At 41.1% G+C, this 23,473-nt stretch overlaps 1 protein-coding gene and 1 long non-coding RNA gene across 2 annotated transcripts in view; both read left to right on the top strand.

The window, feature by feature from the left end:
* Positions 1-22,718, top strand: part of LOC307174260 (von Willebrand factor A domain-containing protein 7-like) — a 23,650-nt gene extending 932 nt beyond the window's left edge. The window contains exons 3-17 of the mRNA XM_079897986.1: positions 44-308; positions 634-762; positions 1,543-1,729; positions 2,222-2,391; positions 3,372-3,484; positions 3,748-3,864; positions 3,967-4,140; positions 4,299-4,431; positions 11,167-11,316; positions 11,453-11,545; positions 11,635-11,903; positions 19,587-19,720; positions 19,837-19,996; positions 20,399-21,232; positions 21,495-22,718. Of these exons, the coding sequence (XP_079754112.1) occupies positions 642-762; positions 1,543-1,729; positions 2,222-2,391; positions 3,372-3,484; positions 3,748-3,864; positions 3,967-4,140; positions 4,299-4,431; positions 11,167-11,316; positions 11,453-11,545; positions 11,635-11,903; positions 19,587-19,720; positions 19,837-19,996; positions 20,399-20,776 (2,199 nt within the window). The 5' untranslated portion in view covers positions 44-308; positions 634-641 and the 3' untranslated portion in view covers positions 20,777-21,232; positions 21,495-22,718. The remainder of the gene's footprint in view (positions 1-43; positions 309-633; positions 763-1,542; positions 1,730-2,221; positions 2,392-3,371; positions 3,485-3,747; positions 3,865-3,966; positions 4,141-4,298; positions 4,432-11,166; positions 11,317-11,452; positions 11,546-11,634; positions 11,904-19,586; positions 19,721-19,836; positions 19,997-20,398; positions 21,233-21,494) is intronic.
* LOC307174518 lies at positions 16,031-17,558 on the top strand. The gene is made up of 4 exons (XR_013824003.1): positions 16,031-16,139; positions 16,636-16,675; positions 17,182-17,256; positions 17,347-17,558. It is a non-coding gene; the product is annotated as an uncharacterized lncRNA (long non-coding RNA).
* Positions 22,719-23,473: the final 755 nt, after the last annotated feature.

The following is a 23,473-nucleotide window of genomic DNA, read 5'->3' as shown; positions in this document are numbered from 1 at the left end:
AACCATAAACAACATAAAGTATTAACTTTACTTAATTACCAAGAAGATGGTTTCATTATTACAATTTATTATAAGAAATGCTTGGATGCTGGTTGTGACAATTTTCTCTAAAAGATGTGTTTTCAAGCTAAATTATATAAAAAATTAAGCTTAAATATAACATAAGCTTTAATAGCATTGATATTATGTTACGCATTAATGTTTTTTTTTTTAGGATTTTTACAGCCACAGTAACTGGGTTGAATTAGGAAACAAAAGTCCATATGCCAACCTCATCAGACCAGATCTCAACATTGAGAACATTGCAGGTAAATAAAAGCCAGTGGGTGTGATTTATGAGAGAGACTCATATGTGGAAATTAAATGTGATTACACCATTCTTTCAGTGTTGACATGTCCAATGTTCATGTGTAATAGCTCCTAAAAATCAATTTTTTAAATTGAAAACTAGAGATAAGTGAACAGATGACCTGGTGCATAACTGATAATAACAGGTTACACCAGAGAGTACATATCATATTGTATGAGATTAATCTGTTGACTGTTCCTAAACAGCACATAAGTTAATTAAGTGCATGTTTGTGATTTATGTGTGTTTTATACTGCTGTAGATATGTATTTGTTCATGTGCAGATGTTGCAATGCCAACATGCAGTGACTGTGCCAGTGGTACCTGTCCAAACCAGCTGCTGCCTGCTATTCTGAATGGGAAGTACCTCACTTCAGGATACATGGGCTTGTTCTCCTCTGATAAACCTCCAGGTGAGGAAACATACATAGGTTTATACCAGAAACACGCATGGGCATATATACTGTAAAAATGTAAGGTGAAGTCAAAATGTATTAGTAACTACTTCCACTGCTTTTTAAATCTAACAGATTAACTTACAACAAACGTTGGTGTTTTATCAGCTTCTTAGAATGAGTGGTTTTAGGTTGTTATGTGCAAACAACTGAAAAATATTGCTGCGCAGGTAAACCTCACTCCCCTGATCTCAAGAGGCGCACTAGCAACTGACACTAGAAACTGCTGTCTTTAATGTCCTTGTTAGTGTGCCTGTCTCCCATGCCGGAGACACTGGTTCGAGTCCCACTCAATGCAGGGGGAGAGTAGGACTGGAGGGGTTATATTGGTGCCTTGACCCGGATGGGAGTGAGGTTTAGGGGGCTGAGTGTAACAGAGGTCAGATAGAGAGAGCTGTGCAGGTAAACCTCACTCCCCTGATCTCAAGAGGTGCACTAGCAACTGACACTAGAGACTGCGGTCTTTAATGTCCTTGTTAGTGTACCCGCCATCCACTCGAAGCGGAGCAAGACCGGAGTAACCCCATAAGCAGAGGATGTATTAACCAAAACATTTCTAACTTTTACCAAATTTGAAAAAACATCAACAGACAATTCAAAATGTCTTTGACAGATATAAAATAAGATATCATCGGCGTTTCCCCACTTAAGAAACATTTTAAAAAAGGAGAGAAAATACGTTAAAAATATTCTTATGTCGCACAGTTTCATTGTTTGTCTTTTATGCATGTGTGAAAGGTAAATGTAGCCATGGTGGGGAAACTGATCTCAGCAGTACCCAGAATCCTCGAGGTGGGATCAGTAAAGATGAACCCCTTTCCCATAATACTAATCTACACAATAATGCTGTGAACCTGGCATCTGAAGCCACCCTGGAGCTGCTGGAGGACATACGTGGAGCTGTAGGAAACAAGGACTACCTTCGGTATGGGGATAAATTCCTTATATATCCTTAGACAAACTTTCTTAAACATTTAAGAGATATTATTACTTGCAAAGCTGGGAGCAAAATGTCATGTTCTCTTAACAACCTGTTTTCTACTCTACAATACTTTTACAATTACAATGATGATTTCTGATGGATCATGTGACACTAAAGACTGGACTAATGGCTGCTGAAAAATCAGCATTGCCATTACAGCAATAAATTACATTTTAAAATATATTCAAACAGAAAACAGCAATTTAAAATGTTATAATATTTCAAAATAGTGCTGTATTTACTGTATTTTGATCAAATAAATGTAGCCTTGCAGAGCATATGGATAAGATCAACCCCAAACTTTTGAATAGTAGTGTATGTGGCATTCCTAATTTGTAAGTCTAAATAATGTATATCACTATAAATGTAATGAGAATGCAGTAATGTTCACATTTAAAATCCATTAACCAGAATAATAATTTTTTCCTCCATCAGGCTGATGGGTATTGCACGATCTGCAGTGCTGGCTTTTGTGATTGACACCACAGGCAGTATGGCGAACGACATTGCAGAAGCCAAGAGAGTTACCTTCAACATCATTGACAGTAAGAAAGGAACTCAAGATGAACCATCTGAATATATTCTGGTGCCATTTAATGATCCAGGTGAGTGCAAAAAGGGTTTCCATTAAGCATTGGAATACATAGCACATAGAAATACTTGGTAAAAATAAACCTTTTTAATTACACTAAACTGTTTTATTGACACTTTTCATTACTGAATGCAATTTATAGCTGCAGTCCATAACTTTTTTTTTTGTGTTCAAAATTGACTAAATTTATATAATAAGTGAGTACATCATGAATCCATTTTCCAAACCGTGTTTTTGTCTTATTCTGAATCACTACCGAACACCTATAATAAGTGTTTATATTTTGACTATTTTAGACCAGTGGGGGCCAAGTAGCCGAGTAGCCCACTACCTGCGTGACTCGTCATAGACATAAACAGACGTATGCAGTTCTGTTTATTAACCTCTAGAGCACCAAAAGTTACGGACTGCAGCTTTAAAATAGGTTTATTTTAATAGCATCATTTGTTCGTCATCTTCAGTTTTTCCCCACAGAGTTTGTTGTTCTCAGTGAAGAAAACATGCAGTTCTGCCTTAGACTTTGACCAAAACTAGGTACTTTGGTCACACTTTAGATTAGGGTCCAATTCTCACTATTATCTACGCCATTTGCCTCAATAAACTCCTAATTACTGCTTATTAATAGTTAGTAAGGTACTTGCTAAGTATAGGTATTGGGTAGGATTAAGCAATGTAGAATATGTTCATGCAGAATAAGGCATTTAATATGTCATTTATAAGTACTAATAAACAGCCAATATTCAAGTAAAATGCATGCTAATAAGCAACTAGTTAAAAGTGAGAATTGGACCCTAAACTAAAGTGTAACCAGTACTTTTTGGAACAGCCTTCATTTTGATAATGTGCCTATATAGTGCCTTAAACTGTTGCCTCTGTAGGCAGATCGCTATGAATTTGGAAAAGAGCAATGATGTACTTTTTTACTCTTATTATGGCAAAAGTGATATATTTTTTTACAGATACTATTTGTATGAATTTTGTGTGTATTTGCAGCTTTTGGACCACTAATAAGAACCACAGACCCAGATATAATGAAGTCAGAGATCTCCAAGCTCACAGCTAATGGAGGAGGAGACGCCCCAGAAATGTGCCTGTCAGGACTTCAGGTACTGTTTTGTGTGGCCTTTTAGCCAATCAGCTCAATCATCTGATTAGCAACCACAATAGTCTCTAGTTAGAACTAATATTAGAATATTAAATATTATAATGATTATAGATAATCTGTGAACCTTCATCCACAACTAAATTGTCTGTATTAAGATCCATTCTTAGTTTGGTCAAAACACTAGCAGGAACATTACAAGGAATCAGTTTTGATTGACCACTCTACCTGGTTCTTCTCCTTTCTAACATTCTGTCTCTCCCACAGTTGGCTCTGACAGGAGCTCCCTCCTCCTCGCATATATATGTGTTCACCGACGCTCCACCAAAGGATACATACCTGGAGAATATCATCACCGCCCTCATCCGCAGCACCAAGTCTACGGTAATCTCTCTAACATTGATTTAGTTTCAGTCTTTGCCATCAACATTTTCACCAGGCCTCCATTAGATTCCCACTTTTCCATCTCTCCCCCTCTCTTTTCAGGTGTCGTTCTTAATGACAGCATCAAGTAGGAGGAGAAGGGCATTGAAGGCATCGTCACAGTTTCAGGTGTATTATGACGTGGCCTTGGCCTCTGGAGGTCAAGCCATTGCGGTCCCTAAGTCCAGTATCTCTCAAGCCACTGATATCATCGTTGATACCTCCACTTCAGCCCTGGTATGATCAGTATTTTATAGCAATTTTGAACTGTATCCAAATATTTTGAATTGTAAACATCTCACAAACAAAACAGTTATAACAGCTTACTGGTATAAATGAATAAAGCCAAAGTTTTTTCCTTGCAAATGTTTGCACACTCTTTCTTCTTCTGTCAGGTGACAATTCTTCAGCGCTCCAGGGATCCAGGACGTGTGGAGAGTTTCTCCTTCCTACTGGATGAGTCTGCGTCCAACACTACCATCTACATAACAGGAAATAGCCTCAAATTCAACCTACGCAGCCCGACAGGTAAATTCAGAGGCACTTTAGAATGCAAATTTAACAATTAACTAATTGACAATACATTTATTTTACAATTTACAGGCCCCATTAGCTGTTAAATTAAGACAAGCTGTCAAACATTTTGAATTTCAGCTATCCCAATTAATTTAGATTATCTTCATTTCATCTTAGTCCAGGATAAGTCATAGTGTCATGCAAGTTCTCTTACGAGAGGTTCTCTCGTACTGCGTAATATCTTACGCTACGGGGAAATCTCTTTTCCGCGAGATACTGAAGCCAGAAATTATCCTTAATTTTGGAATAATGTAAAATGTGTTGCAGCAGCATGCAGACATAGGCAAGACGGCTCGAGCGCCTATTGGCTGCCCTGCGGCAACTGCAGCAGCCTATCGAGAGGCCCCGTGGTGACGCCAGAACCAATGGGGGCGCTTCGCGCCCACTGCGTCACGCCCCGCTGAAACGGCCGTGGTCTGGGCCTATAAATATAGCTCGAACAGGCTGGTAATCTGATTTTTCATCTCTTCAGTGGAGCTCATGCATCGCTGGATCCTGAGAGAAGAAGCCGCACCGTCAGAAAAAGCCTTTCAGCGGGACGAGCCTTGCATCTGAAGCCGCTGGCCGTGCCGCCTTCAGCCGCCGTTCCTGCTGCGCTATCCGGCGCACAATATCCTTTCACTGCTAGTGTGTGTTCGCCGCCGCGACTCACACTCTCTCTCTCTAAAAGAGCCGAGCATCTTTTTTAAGATGTCTCGTATCCTCTGTGGCTCGTGCCGAGCCCCACTCAGCGATGGGGACCGCCATGTCATCTGTGTTTCCTGCCTGGGTGAGGATCATGCAGCTCTTGTGCTCGCTGACGGCGGATGCCCTCACTGCGAGCTATTGCCTATGGTTACTCTGAGGACTCGCCTGGCATTCTTCACCGAGACTGCACCTCCACCCGCTGCGGTGCCGCGCCGTAAAAAGCGTCGCCTTCAAGACCCACGCCGTTTCTTCCTGAGCTTCATGAAGAACTCGCAAAGTCTTGGAGCGCCCCCTTCTCAGCCAGGTTACGTACCTCTGCTTCAGGAGCATTCTCCGTGTTGGACGGTGCTAAAGACAGAGGCTACCAATTTCTTCCTCTGGTGGAAGAAGCTATAGCGGCCCATCTTTGCCCGCCCTCTGCTGGACGGCGCGCTAAGACGGCGCTACCATCCAAAGCTTGCCGCATGACTTCAGCCATGCACAGTCATGCTTACACCGCCGCTGGACAGGCTGCGTCGGCATTGCACACAATGGCCACCTTGCAGATCTTCCAGGCCAACCTTCTCCGCAAACTGGATGAGGTAGGACCGGAAGCTATCAGCTTGCCGGATTTAAGGAGCGCAACGAATCTTGCACTCCACGCCACTAAATCTGCTGCTCAGGCCATAGGGCGGAACATGGCCTCTCTCACCGTTGCTGAGAGACATTTATGGTTGACGCTCTCTGAGATGCAGGACTCGGAGCGCACCGCGTTCCTCGGCGCCCCCATCTCTCCTGTCGGCCTCTTTGGATTGTCCGTCAAGGATTTTGTGGACAGATTCGCCGAGGTGCAGAAAACGTCACAGGCCATGAAACATTTTCTGCCAAAGCGCTCCAGCTCCGCAACAGGCCGCTCTAAACAGCCGTCTGCTTGAAGCTCCCAGCCGCAGCCCCCGCCCGCCGCCGCCTCACAGCGTCGACAGGCCCGAGGCCCGGGACCGCGTTCTCGCTCTGCCAGCCGCTGCCCCCCGCATGGGCCCCGGCCGAATATTGAGATAAAGCCCGAGGTCTCAAAGTCTTCCTAGCCCGCCTAGGAAAACGACGGTGTTCAAGTCCCGCTGCGGCCAGACTTTTACCAAAACTTCTCGCTCGATCAGTTCCAGAAAATGCGACTGTTCCAGTGTATTCTGCAGTAAACAAGCCGGTACCATGGCCCGCTTGCCTGCACACAAACGCCATTTTTACGGCGACCCTGATGAATCTCTCAAAGAGTGTATTTCCTGGTATTCCGGCCACGGCCGATGGTGTTACGAGTGTAGTAAAAATGCCCACTTTTCAGTGCTCATTCCTACACACAAGCACAGCCCGCCCCACAGGGCTCGCACACATAAAATCGACTCATGTAGATTGTGCATTAAATGTTGTGAATGTGCCCACGACCCAGTGCCCACAAACACTACACACTGCATGTCTCACGGTTTCTGTAAAAGCGAAACCAACACACATACAGTCAGCTCAAGCCGACTGTGTTTTCAGTGTAGTAAATGTGCCCGCTGTCCCGCTCCCACATTCACTCACAGACATGATAAGCCCCACGGGGTCCCCCCCCCTCACTCTCTCTCAGCAAGCCGCCTTAAGAGAGTCGAGCGCGCCCCCTGCCTCGAACGCTGCAAGCACGGCGTCTATGTTACAGCATACCGAAGCTCTCCGGCCGCCACTATGTCACGGCCAGAGCCCAGATCTCATTCAACCCTTAGCTATTCATGCAAATGCGTGGGCAAAGCTTCCCGGGGTATCAGAATGGGTGCTGAACATTATAAGAAGAGGCTATTCGCTACAGTTCGCTCGACGCCCCCGCCGTTGCGCGGCGCGAATCGAAACTACGGTGGAAAAGGAGGTAGCACATCTACTTCGTACCGAAATTGCAAAACTGTTGAGCAAAGGGGCCATAGAGCCTTTATCTCAAGCTCAGAGCGAAGGGGGTCTGTACAGCAGATATTTTCTGGTACCGAAAAAAGATGGGGGTCTCAGACCCATTCTGGATCAAAGACAGCTGAACAAAGCGCTTTCGAAATGCCGGTTCAGAATGCTCATGACCAGGAAAATCCTCGCACAAATTCGCCCAGGGGACTGGTTTGTGTCAATAGATCTGAAGGACACGTATTTCCAAATACAAATAGCGTCACGTCACAGGCGATTTTTGAGATTCGCCTTCGAGGGCCAGGCATATCAATACACAGTCCTACCGTTTGGCCTGTCTCTAGCACCCCGTACATTCACGATGTGCATGGACGCGGCGCTCGCACCCCTGAAACTTCGGGGGATGCGAGTTTTGAACTACTTGGACGATTGGCTGGTTCTAGCTCAGTCACACTCAGAGCTCATAGAACACAGGACCATATTACTCGAACATCTCGAGAATATGGGTCTCAAAGTCAATTGGGCGAAAAGTTCACTGTCTCCCAGTCAGAGAATATCTTTTCTGGGCACAGAACTGGACTCGCTGTCTATGACAGCACAGCTATCGCAGCAGCGCAGACTGGACATTCTGCACATGACGGAAACCTTCCGCTGGGGCACTATAGTCCCGCTCAGAGAATTTCAAAGGATGCTGGGTCTCATGGCCTCAGCGTCATCGGTACTCCAGTTGGGTCTGCTTCGCATACGCCCACTGAAGTTCTGGCGTATGCGTACCCACTGAGTACCGCGCCGAGCGTGGACCACCGGTCTTTTTCACCTCAAGGTCGATCAGAAATGCGTTTCAGCTCTGAAACCTTGGAGAGCGATCGACTGGTACCAGTCAGGTGTAAGCCTGGGGACTTCCTCGAGTGTGAAGGTGGTGTCTATGGACGCCTCCACCTCGGGATGGGGAGCGCTGCTCGAGGGCAGACCGTTCTTCGGCCAGTGGTCAGAACGGGAAAAGCTTCTACACATAAACTGCTTGGAAATGATGGCAGTCGACAACACGCTGAGGCGCTTTCGTCCCCAGATAAAAGGACACCACGTCTTGGTCCGTTCGGACAACGTGTCAGTGGTGGCCTATATAAATCGCCAAGGAGGTATCAGGTCCCGAAACCTTTACAGGCTGACGGAGCGCCTCTTGGTCTGGGCTCAGCACAAACTGCGCTCATTGAGAGCAGCGCACGTGCCTGGCCACCTGAATGTGGGACCAGACAGACTGTCCAGGAACAATGTTCCAGCAGGAGAATGGTCTCTACACCCGCACAAGCACTGCCCCATGGCCGATACCAGTGAGGAGGGACCTCCTCTCTCAGGCCAAGGGCTCGATCTGGCATCCTCGCCCGGAGCTTTGGTCCCTACATGCGTGGGCCATCAACGGGTACCCTCTAACCTCCCGGCGGGAGTGTTAAACACGATAATGCAGGCTAGGGCCCCCTCTACGAGACGGATATATTCCTCAAAATGGTCTGTGTTCTCTAGCTGGTGCACAGCCCGTGGCTTATCACCCCCAGACTGTGGGGTGGCGGAGGTTCTCTCCTTCCTGCAAGAGCTACTGGATAAGGGCTTATATGTCCCACTCGTCTGTCTTCAGACAGACAGAGCAGCTCTTTGTCTCGTTCTACGGACATTCTAAGGGACTAGCCGTGTCGAAACAGAGCCTATCCAGATGGATAGTTGATGCTATAGTGCTGGCTTACGCTTCTAAGGGCCTGCAGCTGTTAGGTGTCAGAGCGCATTCCACAAGAGGCATGGCCTCGTCGTGGGCTTGGTCTAGTGGGATTGCCTTGCAAGATATCTGTATGGCGGCAGGCTGGGCCTCCCCGTCTACATTTATAAGGTTTTATAACCTAGAGCAGGGGTCTCCAACCTTTTTTATCTGAGAGCTACTTTTTAAAAAGGAAAGTGGCCGAGAGCTACTCATGTAATACAATACTTAAATCTCTTAAATAATGCCTCATAACTCTCATATTATTAACTATCAAAACTGTTTTAGACCTAAAAGAGTTTTTGTAGGCCTAAGTATGTCACCCTTAAATGTCAGAGAAAAGAACAGAATCAGAGATTATTTTTTAGTTGATCATAACTAGAGATAAAATGGCATGAACATTTCATTTCATGGTACAAAAATGATCACGGTTATCACAGAATCCTGTTCAAAAAGTATAAATACTACACAATGAAATCAATTCACCAAGTTTTATGTCGAAAACCTGCAAATAACAAATAAAATTAGCATCAATATGCACTTTTTGTTTACATAAACATAAAAATAATAACATTAAAAATGATAGCCAGATTTTAAAAGAGTGTCTTGCAACGTTATCTACTAACATGTACACATTCAAATAAAGTTGTGACAAAAAAAGGTTTTATAAAAAGATAAACCTCACATATTTCAGCCTTTAAATCATTTTTTATAAAAAGAATGAGTCAAAAAAGATAAATTACTGACATTTACAATGCACATGATTAGCTTATCTTTTATTATTAATAGTAAGATTCGGTCCGATTTGCCTGTGGCGTCTGTCGTTACTATGCAACCATGCACTCTCCACAACGACAAAGATTTCCACCACCGAAAAATGCTTGCTGTAGCTTTGCTACAAGATTTATTAACAGATAAGAGAAAAACACCTGTAATGATTGGTTGGTTCTTGTCATATGGTTTGTGGCATTCTGAAAAGTTGCGCCTGGAAAAAATGAGCGCGCTTGACGCGCGCCTACATTTGGATGAACTTGAGCGCGCAAAAGACGCAATATGTGAACGGCCCCTTGGCGAGCTACCTCAAATCAGGCCACGAGCTACTGGTAGCTCGCGAGCGACGTGTTGGAGACCCCTGACCTAGAGGTTCCTGCCTTGCAGGCTAGGCTGCTTTCGGTCTAATAGATCAGTATTGTCTGCCCCGATTCTTTCGGCCCAGATTACTGAAACTGCTTGAGCAACGCTCGCTGATTGATCATGCAACTCTATGGGCAGTATTCATCAGACTAGGCCGAGTTTTCGCCCTGGTTGTGTGGAACACTATCAATATAATTGCTCCTTATAGGATGCTGTTTTCTAGCCTCTCTTCCTGGACTCTATGCGAGTCCCTGATGATTCATGTACTTTATGAGCCCAGGGCACCTGCCCTTGGGACTTGGTATTGGATCTCAGCATGCACTGCGTTTTACACTGTGTTCCCCATAGCGTAAGATTTTACGCAGTACGAGAGAACCTCTCGTAAGAGAACGTACTCGGTTACTAACGTAACCTCTGTTCTCTCTAGAGAGGTTCTCTCGTACTGTGTATCTTGCCGTGCCTGCAACACGCTCTGGTTTGCTTCGGCGATGAAAAACCAGATTACCAGCCTGTTCGAGCTATATTTATAGGCCCAGACCACGCCCGTTTCGGCGGGACGTGACGCAGTGGGCGCAAAGCGCCCCCATTGGTTCTGGCGTCACCATGGGGCCTCTCGATAGGCTGCTGCAGTTGCCGCAGGGCAGCCAATAGGTGCGCGAGCCGTCTTGCCTATGTCTGCATGCTGCTGCAACGCGTTTTACATTATTCCAAAATTAAGGATAATTTCTGGCTTCAGTATCTCGCGGAAAAGAGATTTCCCCATAGCGTAAGGTATTACGCAGTACGAGAGAACCTCTCTAGAGAGAACAGAGGTTACGTTAGTAACCGAGTACATTTTACCAGGCTGCAAACAACTCTAAACATGAAATCTGTAACAGAAGATGAAATGAAAATCTGGTTTAGTCTCATGAAAGTGTGGTGATAGCAACAGTACGTTGCACTGACTATATATAATCTCTCCAAAAGGAGGGCAATAGCTAGTAAATCTGAAAACTAAATTAAAACTAACAATGTTAGAGTGAAATGTTGGAAGTTATTGAAAAATAAAAAAAATTAAATAACTAAATAAAAATGTAACACTAGAAAAACTTGTGAATTGATTATATTATATTGTGCTGTACTCATTTGATTGATTGTCATTTGTTATTATGCACAGCTTCAATATAAGATATAAAAGTAAGTTCTTCCTCTATTATCTATTTTAATGCACTCGCTTCCAGGTGTCTCTCAATCTAACACTGTTTCCAACGGACCTCTGGGAACAATTCAGAGTGTAGGAAACCTGCAACGGATCCAATTAAGTGAAACTGAGATGGGCCTGTGGCACATTGACATGACGACAACTCAGTCCTACACCATAAAAGTGATTGGTGAGCCATCATGTGCACATTTAATAAACCAATGCAAAACAAAAGACTGAAGTCTTTGCCAACCTGTCTTTAGGCCTTTGTAATGTAGACAGTAAAAAAATATATATTTAAAATGAAAAGAATCTGCATTCTTCAGGTCAGAGTGCGAATACATTCATCTATGACTTTGTGGAGGAATTCAAAGGACCTCATCCTGGATATGCTGTCATTGATGGGCGGCCGTCAGCAGGTTTGAACCACTGTTGTGTTCAACTATGAATCGATTCTTATAAAGTTATTTGAATGGCAGTGTTAAAAGATTAAATGCTCTTTATTCAGGCTCACCGGTTAAGCTGCTACTAACACTGACTGGAGAGAAAGGTCCAGAGGTTCTAGAGGTGCATGAGGTCGCTCTCATGGAGGTGTCTGGGGTCAAAGTGTCTAATGGAACCATAGAGAAAATGGGTGGTGGAGATTTCCTAGTTACTGTGAAAGAAGTTCCAGAAGGAGAGTTTGTGGTCTTGCTAAAAGGAAAAGACAAGACTGTCTCCAGCCTGTTCCAGAGGCAGACCACCACACAGATGTCTCAGTCCAAAGTCACTGTCAAGGTACAAACTGCATTCTTTTTTGGAACATGACACTTATTTTCAAAACTAAATTATTTGATCTATTATGACATTCCCTCTGTTCCAAAACTTAGTGAGCTTTACCAAAAGGTAGATACAGTATCTTCAGATATGCTGCCTCCTATAAGATAACTCTTTTCATCTAGATTTGGTATTATTGCATATATTCTTCACAGAGAATGGCATGACATTCCCAGAATGCATTGCACCAAGTTCAGTGAAAAAAATAAATCCAATAAACCCATGGTGGATGAGTGGAAAACACTGGATTGCATTCACTAATAATTGCGTGGATTTTTCATATTTTTTTATTTTTTACGTTTGTAATCTTTTATGTAAATAACTTATCTAAATAACTTCTCTTCTCTTCTCTTCTCTTCTCTTCTCTTCTCTTCTCTTCTCTTCTCTTCTCTTCTCTTCTCTTCTCTGAAGATGTGTTTACTGGCGTGACAGATCATAGCTATAGCAAACCACAAACATCCAGATTCGATCAAGTCCTGCCCTACATTTGTTCTTGTTCGAAAAGCCATTTCACTCGGATTTACATCTACAAAAAACAAGGAACTCCCACACACTAGTTTTAGGAAACGGTGCTAATAAATGTTGATGCTCATTTTCAAGTACTGATAGTGTGCGGGAGTTTTTTGTAGATTTTTTTACCTATTTGGTCTTTTTTTCCCACACACCTACCCAGCAAACACATTTACATTGTGGCAACATCTGTGACACGTTGCATTTCTACTATGGCAACGGCGCTGTCTATGTGCTCGCAACATTGTAACAACGTAGAATTGTAAGACGCGATAGGGCTGTAGAAACGTTGTTGCGCAACATTCAGCAACTGAGAGACGACGTTCTGACAAATAAAAAAATTTTATGCTAGATATAGATACCACATTTAGCATGTTATGTTTTGTGGTTCATTTTTAATTAGTCATATGTTAGATAACTATATACTTTTTAAATATTGTTTATCTTTATTATTATGTATGGGCCTAACAGTAAATTCATCATAATCAACATCTGCAAGTGTACACTTTGAAGAGTAAAAATGACATAGAAGGTTAGCTAATTCAACTTTATTAAAACTGCATATGGTAATCAAATTGCACTATACAGGTATAACTATATTGCACTACAGGGAGTGGACTAACGTTAACTAGCATGAGCAGACATGAGAAAATCTAGCAAAGAAACAAATGAGACAACAAATCAAAGGAAAAAATAAACAGGTGTGCGAGCAGTTACAAACATTTTTATTTTTCTCCGTGCGTTTCCACACACACGCACGCACGCACGCACACACACACACACACACAAAACATTAATGTGCAACAAGTAGGCTACGGGGTTAAAGTTGCTGCCTGTTCAAGGAGTGCTGAAATCAATTACTCATCATTAAAGTCATTTTGGCTTCATACTTTTGGCATAAAGTTAAATATTTGTCATACCTGACCAGAAGATGTTCAAATAAATGTCACATTAGTGTAGCGTTAATAGAGTGATTCTGACAATTTAATTTAGCTCAAAGGAATTATTAATCAATTTATAGGGAATTCGAAAGAATCACTTATTACAACCGAGCAAATGACTCGTTCAGGGTTCATTTGAACCGGCCGTAACTATCAGCTCTGCAGCGGATATAAATTTTTTCTAATTATAGTGAAACACTATTTATTAGCAAGGTAACTTAGATCAGCAGTTTAAGACATTAAATTCATAAGCACATAACAAGTAACACTTCTCTTTAAAATACAAATAAGACTTTATTGATTATTCTAACACATATGCTAAAACTAATATCTAACACAAACACACGCACACACATTCATACGAGTTGCAGAAAGGAAGAGAGTGAGGAAAGAGTGAGTTTAGGAGTGAGATGATGAAATCTCAAGATACTATGCACTTATAAGACATGACCTGAAGGAACCATCAAGCATTAATTTAACCCTTCTATCGTTTTAGGCCGGTTATTAAATTCATATCATACACCAGTTCAGCTTTTAGTCTGGAGGTTACTTGCGTCTTTGCTTTTGGGGATTCCCTTTGTTGCGTGAAAGGGGTTTTCCCGGTCCGTTGGCTGGTGTCCTCGTGCTGGGATGGGTGTCTGGGGTGGGGCGGCCAATCACGTGGTGTGCTGGCGGACGGATTGAAAGTCTTTGTCTGAAGCTGGTTTTGTCGAATCGTGGAACGAAACTTTGCTGCAAAACTTAACTTAGAACCGAGACTCACAACGTAAAAGAAAGGAAAACTTAGAAAAGAAAGAAAATTGAGACGAGAGTAGTTAGATGGCTTGAATGAAGCGGTTAACCCATGTTCTTCTGATCTTGATTTGGGTTCTTTGTCTCTGCGCGTCTACATGGTTACTTTTTCTTGAGAGAGAGAGACGCACTTTTTGAGAGAGAGAGAGACTTTTTCTATAGAGAGACACTTTGTTTCGGGTCTAAGATTTTAAACTCAAAAGTTTGTCCAACCTCCTGAAGAGATCGGACCAATTAGACACTGTCTTTATTTGTCTCATCATAAATCATGCGTTATCTGGTATCTCCTTACTCTCCAAGCTCTAGCAGAGAGTACAGAGGCCACAGTTTAGACATCATTACTATTATAAGAATACGAAACATTTTACACAGATTTCAATCAAGCCATCTTTTGAATCACAAGCATACGATCATACTGATATGAAACACAACACACTTTCATTCAAACATCTAACAGTTATAACCATTAAATGACTTACATGGGATCTAAGCTTATTAAACATGCATAGAAACAACAGAATTATGTGGTTGCATGATGTTTGATTATAAGTCCAAAGAAAACTGTTCTGGGATGATTTTATGTATTGTTATGGGGTAAATCTCAGTTTTCTGTGGTTTGGAGAGATTTTGCTCTGGGTCATTCAGAGGTCCTTAAGAAGAAGATGGTCTGTTTTGTATCTCTGTCGTGGGCTCGAGCAGCTTCTGCTGTTATCTTGATCGAGCACTGAGTTGTGCCATCTCTGAACCAATCATTCTTTTAAAAACCATCTCACATTGACAAGTTCTTCCATTAGTTGGCCTTAAAAGTTGGCTGGAGCCTTCTTTTATGGTTCTGGAATGTTGAGTTCTGTGTGGAGTTATGTTTGAACAAAACACCTGGAAGCTTCATTTGTGTTTGATTCGCACTCAGTCGTTACATTAGACAAGGAAGTTGTAGGATTGATGAAGAATGAGACGACACATGAGCCCAATGGTCAGTTGAAATTTAAAAGGCTGATTTTCGCGCTTCAGGGCAGTGAGTAGTGAGTACATATGTCGTCCAGTGATTGTCCAAACCACACTGTAAAAACTAAAGGAGCCTCAAATATCCTGTCGGATACTCAAGGAACTTCAAAATGTAATTTAGGTGCCTCAAAGCTCTTTCTCCTATAGTAGGGTTACTGGAGGAGCATTGACAATATTTGAGGTTCTTGCTGGAACTTATGGGATCCTTTAAGCACTTTGTATTTAGTTCAGAGGTTCTGGAGTCACCTTTTTATTACTATGAGACCTGGAAGTGCTTTGGGGGAATATAGAGGAACTTGAATGTGATAAAAGGGTTATTGGAAGATCTTTTAACATTTAAGTGGTTCCTGGAGGATCTCTTATGTTAAAGCCAGCATCTGGAGGAACTCAATGGTTCAGTGAGGCCAGAATGATATTATTATTATCCTATTATTACTTAAGTTTGATTCAGTATATATACCCAGGTGAAAAATACGTAGGCTACTAAAAAATGTACTTGAGTGTGTTTTTAGTAGGCCTTCAATACAAATATAACCTACTTTAATGCATTTTAATACATTTAACAGTAGCCTACGTCTTTTTCACCTGGGTAGCTTACATTTATTTAGTATAGGCCTATATTATTGATTAATTTAAACCAATAACAAACAACACTAAATAATAATAATATAAAAAAAAATCATGAATTATTATTGAATAAATAATAGTAATAAAATAATATTTTTTACTTCTTCATAAATTATTATTTGAAGAAGAAGAACCAGGAGGATAAAGGTTTTATTCAGTCACGAAACTGCTGCTATTCCTCTGCTGTCGTCGCTTCAGTGGTGCTCGCGCTGCTCGCGCGCAACAAAGCTCAGCTGATCGACGTCATCGAATTTGAAAGTAACGGCTCTCCTCATCAAAGCCTGCCGCATCTTCCGCCGTTTGTTCGGCTCTCCGTTACAAGGTTTGTAAACTCGACAAAGAAATATAAATACTCACTATATATTCGAACACACATATATATAAACTAAATGTATTATACATTACTACGTTTTTACAGTGTTTACCACTCGTTGATTGTACAGTAGGCCTATCTGGTATGAAGGTTTTAGCAGCGATGTTTTTTCTACGTTGATCTAATGACCAAATGGAAATTATTGACTTATTGTCTTGGATTGATTTAAAGTTAGTCATTCAATTCAACATATTCTGTACAACTGTGTCTTCAAATTGCTGATATAACCTACAGCCTAACTAATTTAGCTGATTCCTGCTGTCGTCATTGGTGTTTGTTATGAATAACAAAAGCAGGTTAATATAGTTTGGTCTGTTTTTGTTTAGCCTAACTTTACTTACTATACTACAGGTGCCCTCATTCTCTCAAATACCATTTTGAATCCATTTAGTCGTCAATAAATATTGTGTAGTGAATAATCAGCTTTGTTATTTTGTTTCCCCAGAACAACCAGTACAATGTTTCAGTGGCAACATTGAATTACAGTAAGTTACCTGCACCACATGCAAGTACTTTATTACTATGAACTTTCTCTGTGTGCAATTGTATTGTTTGACTGTGTACTTGTGTTTTTTAATCAGTTATTCTCTGAAAATCTTCTTCCCTCATGCTCTCAAATCTCATTCATGTTACATTCATGTAATATCACAGGTTTGGAGCCAATAATGCTATGCATTTTTTATAGGCTATACCTTAATCATATGCATTTGAATATAAGACATTTGAACCCTGAATTATAACTTCAAGTTTGGTCTTTTTCGACAAAAAAAGGAAAAAGCTATTAAATGGCTTAATAAGACTTACCGGTACAACACAAACCATAACACATGAGTTGTGAATTCATTGATTATTTTTAGGATCTTTTCTGGGACATTTTTGGAGCTTAACCATTTTTACATAAATTGTTGCATTGAATTGAACTAGACAAGTGTGCATAAGAATGGTTTCATGAATGATTTACACAATTTTTTTCTGCTTGTGTTTCATGCAGTGAAAGCGGACGGTGACTGGGGTTGCATTATGCCTGAGATCTGCTTTTGGGTTCCACAGACAGAAAGTCAAACAGGTTTGGAACGTCACAAGGCTGAGGAAATTATTTAAATTTCACAACTATCACTTTAATAAGCTTACTAACAGTAAATTTTGTACCTTGCAGGGATCTCGGTAAGCTGAAATACAAGTTTGAACAAGAATAAAAATCCTCCTGTAGACCTGAAAATCATTGAAGTGCCTGGACCATCCACCAGAAAAGAGGAAAAACACACGGAAAATGAAGCTGATGCACCTTTTCACTTTTCTAACTCGTTAAGTACCTCACATGTCCCTTGTGAAGATTGTATTATTGTTTGCATTTTATGTTGCAGTGAGTAAAGGTGCGTCACATTTGTGAATTTTGTGAAATTACACAGGCAAAAAGGTCCATTGACCATTGTCAGCAGTGTAGCGTTGTAATGTATGAAGCACCACACAAAATTGCTGATCGTGTGGATTCTTATTAAAATGACTGAATTCACCAGTGAACATTCACAGAACAACAGATAATTTTACTGCACCTTAACTCTGTTCAAATGGAAAATGTTTTCTGCTTGTTGTGACATAAGGAATACTGTTTCCGGGTCGAAGCCTCTACTTCTACTTCCTCTATCTTGTTTCTAGATATTGAGAATACTCAACAACCATTTATGAACACTGTTGATTCAAGTCACACATTTAAGCTTTTCAAAAGCCATAGTGTACATTACAGTCTCCAGTCTCACGGCATCCCAGACTTCAACATTTTATGATTCAAAATAGCTGAATAACTAAACCATCTGAGATTTCGGAATAGAGATCAAGGTTAGGATCATAATTTTCAGGAATATTACAGAACAATGAGTGCATATTAGCACTGTTTGTTTGTTTTTGGCATCTGAGAGAGCTTTTGGACTTGGAAACAGTGGCGTCAGACTTAAACGAACTGAAACACGTTTTAAAAATTAAGTGAAGATGGACATTTTTAATTAGTCAATTTAAATTTTTTACATTGATTTATTACATGGAACATGTGTTTTCTATGCATTTTGTTGAGATGTCTTTTCTTGTGTAGCCTATTGTATACACATGGTTGATTATTCATGTTACTTCTGTATTATACATTTTTTTTGTGTGTGTGTGTGTGTGTGTATTCATTGATATTAATCTATTACTAGCTTTTTTCGCCAAGTGCATTGAAGTGTATGTATTAATATGGATCTAAAATATGTAATAAACAATTCTTATTTTGAATTTGGTTCAGTTTGTTTATTATAATTTAAGTTTATGGTAACCATAGTAACAACATGAAATTAATTTAATACAAAAAAAAAAAAAAAAAACAATTTGAAATTTGGTTCCTGGAGGCACCCACAGTGGTTCCACACAGTGCTTCATATAAGAGTTCCTCAGGAAACCTGTGTGGTTCCTCAGAGAACCACCCCTTTTTAAAGGGTGCCTAGAGGATCTACAGACGGTTCCGCCGGTGTGGCAAAGTGAAGAACCCCAAAAGGTTCCTCCAGGCACCTTTAATTTTTACAGTGCAGACTGTAAAAAAATATTCAGACATCTTAAGCCTGGAACACACCATGCCAACCGTTGGGCAGTTTTTGTGCGTCGGCCGACTAAGTTTCCTCAGTGTGTTCCGCACCGTCGGCTGAAATTGGTCCTCGTCGGTTTCCCTTTTTGAATGACGAATATAGACGAATATATCTGCAGAAATAGATAGTTGTCTCATTTAGGCTACACACAGGCGGAGAACACGCATTCTAGCTAACAGTCGGCTGTAGTTCTCTCTGTGTGTTCAAGTGAAGCTTTTTACCCCGACGCGAGGCGACAACACACTGACTTTCATCAGCGCTAATTCATCGCCGTCGGCTTGATGTGTTCCAGGCTTTAGGCACAACCTTAAGCAATGGCCCTGAACGGTTGTTCAGTGTCAACACTGAGACAACGCTGTAACAACCTTCACCACACAACGTAGTTATAGCAACCTTTTGTCCATGTTGTTAAAACGTTATTAGAAGGTTGGGTACAACGTTCTGTGTTTGCTGGGTATCACCTGCAGGTGTGCGATGGTGTTTGCTAATTACTCGGATATACATCACAATAGGGAAGAAAAGACTATTGCAACTTGTGTGTCATGCCAACTTTAAGAACTGTTTTGTTAGCCTAGCAACATGCTAATATTAAAAAATCTATTGAAATCTATTGTGGTCGAGTCTCTCATGTGGAAATCGGTCACTTATAAAGTTCCATAAAAGTTAGACCACTTCCTTTAGAAGGCAGTAGGCATCACTCTAGTTCTTTGAACAAATCTATTTTAATAATAATGCTATTTTCTGGAACTGAATATCTTCTTTTGTTTTACCTCTCCATCTATAGGCAATAGCGGACAGCCCCATGCTGCCAGGACAAGTATTTAAATTAAATTTTACTATTACAACCAATGGATCAAGCGGTACCTACACAATTCGTGCAAGGAATGACAAAACCATCCCTATGACACATCCATCAACGTAATTTCTCCACTTACTTCTCAAATCACTCAGTGATGATTGACGAACAAGCTTTTATTGCTTTTCTTATCAAGAGCAAATCTCTGATCCACAGTTCTGTTTCTTTGTCATCGCAGGCTCAATCTGCAGAGTGGCGGCAGTGCTCAAGGGACAGTGTCTCTCACTCCTCCTGCTGATACGGTCTCAGGCACAGATGTTACGCTAACCATCGAGGCAGAGGGACCTGGAGGAAGTGATTCTAACTATGCTGTCGTTCGCCTTTCTGTTCTCTCCAAGGTAACCTCACATGGTTTCAGAAAGGCTATATTTAGGGCCCAAGCCCTGAAAGGGCGAATATTTAATATACCATTCAAGTTTGCGATCAGTATGATTTTTTTTTAAAGAAATTATTTTATTTAGCAAGGAAGCGTTAAATTGATCAAAAGTGGAAAAATTGTTGGTTATATTGTTACAAAAACTACTATTTCAAAATAAACACTTGTTTGCTAAACTTTGCACCAAAGAATCCACAAAAATATTAAGCAGCACAACTGTTTTTAACATTGATAATAAGAAATGTGTCTTGAGCACCATATCAGCATATTAGAATGATTCCTGAAGGATCTATAATATTAGTTATATGCCAAGTTATTCTTCAGTAAGCTGTTGTTTTAACTCATCCTTTACTGTTCCGCCCAGGTGACTGACTTGACACCTCCACAATGTGAAATTGTCGATGTACAGGGTACTTGCTACGCCTCCTCTTGCAGCTCATCAAACTGGGAACTGTCTGTCAACATCACAGACGGTAAAGGCACAGGCATCGAGAGCATTTCCATCCAGCAAGGCAGTGGAAATTTTACCCAGAAGGAAGTGGAAGACAGTGTGATGGGTCTATATGAGGCCTCCTGTTGTTCAACTTCCGTAACTTTGTCCGCAGTTGACAAGGTTGGGAATGTGGGCAGGTGCAGTTACACCATGAAGTCTAGCGCAGGCTCTCGCCTCATCAGCATGTCCCTCCCTCTGTGGGCATCTCTGCTTTTATACGTTTTTCTACGTGACGCATTCCCTCTGTAATGACATGGAGTCCATCAACCAAATACACAATCATCCTATCATTCTCTTTCTCATTCCATCCGTCTGTAAAAATATTTTATAATGCTTTCTCAGAGCTGTGAAATAATGTAAAACAAAGCATTTCATCCCAACATTCCATTATCGCCAGAACCTAAGAAAAACTTCAAAGATCGACTGAAATTTTATGTGTCCTCATCTGACAGGTAGAACTATAAATGAGAAATTATGAAAGTCTTTGTCTTATTAACATGGATTTAATTTTTGAAGTTATTTCTTTTTTCTGCTCAAATCTAGGAGGAAAATCTTTATTTTAGTATATTTTGTGTTTAAATGTTATAAGGTAACAGATTTTGAGATTTTGTCCGACTTGAGACAGCGCAGACGCCACGTGACGGTGACGTATGCCATTGAAAAGTACCGCAAGAGCAATTCGAAATCAGCCAGCTGGCTCATTCTGTGCATCTTCTCCAGAGCGGCTGCACGAGCTCTGATTACGACACAGCTGTTCCACGATTGGCAAGATTCACCGCCAGAGCCATAGAGAGAAAGAGTTGCGACACTCTTTGATGTCGCCGCTATGGCTGTCACGTGGTTCATGTAAGCCCCAATAGTTCCAAAACATACGCTGGCTGTCATGTTCTTCTATGGGACAGACAGCAGCGATTGCATTATTGAACGGTAAATATAAAATAAAACACACACCCAAGTACTTTTTCAGCTGTTATTGCATTATTGCATTTTGTTAATGTCAGTTTTGCATTTGGAGAGGCAAGGTGACAACGAAATACTATATTACTTAGATAAGTTTTAGGCTATATTTTTAGTGTTCATGTTCACATGGGTAGTAGCACTGGCTTTAGCGGCTCTAACTTAACTTTTCCATATCATTCATCTGATGATGGACGTCTCATGATATTTATTTTAGCACAACTGGGCTGTATTAGGCTATTTGCTTATAAATTCCAATTCAGCCATTAGCCTACCTTCGTGATCACGCAAAGAGGTCTGCCGTGGCTGTCCGTTCAGAATTCGCTTAGAAGCTAGCTCACTTCTTCTGATGAAAGTGGCCACCCCCAGGATCACAACGTGAAACATGATCATGTTAAGACTAAGAATATCATTTTAAGATTAAGCCATAAAGTTACACATATTATCAAAATTATAACAGATTAAAAACGAATTTACGCGTTTATGTTTGGGTCTAGGTAAGTGCAGAGTGAAGATTTTTCTCTATGGCTCTACAGAGTAGGCTAAGAGTAAGGGTAGCTGTAACTCAAAGTAACTTAAGCAATTAACAAAACACTTGTAACTTCTGTTACAACTATTGAGACATCAATTAAGCATGGCTGACACAAATGAAGGTTTCAAAATAAATATTTTTTATTAAACAATGACAGACAACAAAAATGTGTGCTTGTGTGAGTGTGTGTGAACAAGAAAAACAAAAACCAGCTGGCGAAGTCGCGCTAGCTAACTAGCAAGCAGGCAATGCTAGAAAATTGGTTGAAACAACCAAGATAAAATATAAATAATTACGCTGTGCACATACAAATGAAGACCAGTATAAGCATCGCAAAGGGCCTCTGATACAATATAGACAGTTGACAATTCAAAAGAGGTCGATATTTCAGCAATTTACCTCTGGAACAACTCAACGCGCAGCAATGTAAGTGAATGGGGTCCAACGCCCAAATTACAGTGTTTGGAACTAATCCGATCTTCAAATGCCGGAAGTAGGCGGTTAAAAGCGCCGCCATTTTTTACAACGGAGGTCTATGGGAGTGTCGCAACTCTTTCTCTCTATGGCTCTGTTCACCGCATGACAACGATCACGTGTTTCCATGTTTATTCACACCTTCAGTTCCACTAATGCTCACAAATGCTCTTTTAATGTAGTCGTGATGTTATATTGTGTCATCATGTTTATCAAAATAAAACTGATAAAAAACTAGTCGCTTCCTTTCTTGATCATGGATGAATGGACGTAGTGGCAGATTAACTTAAAAGGATGGTAGGTAGTGAGATTAGTTGGCTCTCTCGCTTCCTCTCTACCTCTATTGATCGTGATTCATGTATGAATGATGTCGCGGCAGATTTAGCACTTCAGAAGAATGGTAGGAGACAAGAAGTTATGTTAAATAGACCTACTGGCAGAGTGTCTTTGAGAGCCGAACATATGATACACCATTATAGTCCCACTGAAGTACCTTGGAAGGAACCATAGACTGTAAGCTTGGAAGCATAGACAGTATAAGAGCTTGGAACGCGCTGCTTTGTGTGATGCATTGACGTAATTTCCACTGAAACAGGAAGCTAAGGCTGGACATTTTGAATATGGCTCCTCTCCCTTTTTAAATAGCCAATAGCATTTAGTTTACCTCACAGACTGCAAGTTGTACTTGACAGCACCATGGAAGCGAATCCGTACGCTGATGATACGTTGGATTTAATAGTAGAGGAGTGAAAATTCTAGCAATTTCATTCATTCAAACGTAATAAAACTCGAGCGTTTGAGCAACCCAACACATATTGCTCCATGGCGTGTCAACTGTCGCTTTGGCCAGGTGGTATTTATAGCATAGGTGGCGGGACGCTTTAGATTCTAGAGAGCATTTGGATAGAAGAGGTTTTTTTTTTTTTTTTTTTTTTAAATCATCTTTATTGCTAAAAAAGGGTACAAATCACAGGTGACTAACC

The sequence above is a fragment of the Squalius cephalus genome (genome assembly GCF_949319135.1).
Source record: "Squalius cephalus genome assembly, chromosome: 2".
Taxonomy (NCBI): domain Eukaryota; kingdom Metazoa; phylum Chordata; class Actinopteri; order Cypriniformes; family Leuciscidae; genus Squalius; species Squalius cephalus.
The sequence above is the reverse complement of the archived record's forward strand: the minus strand, read 5'-3'. Positions and strand labels throughout refer to the sequence as shown.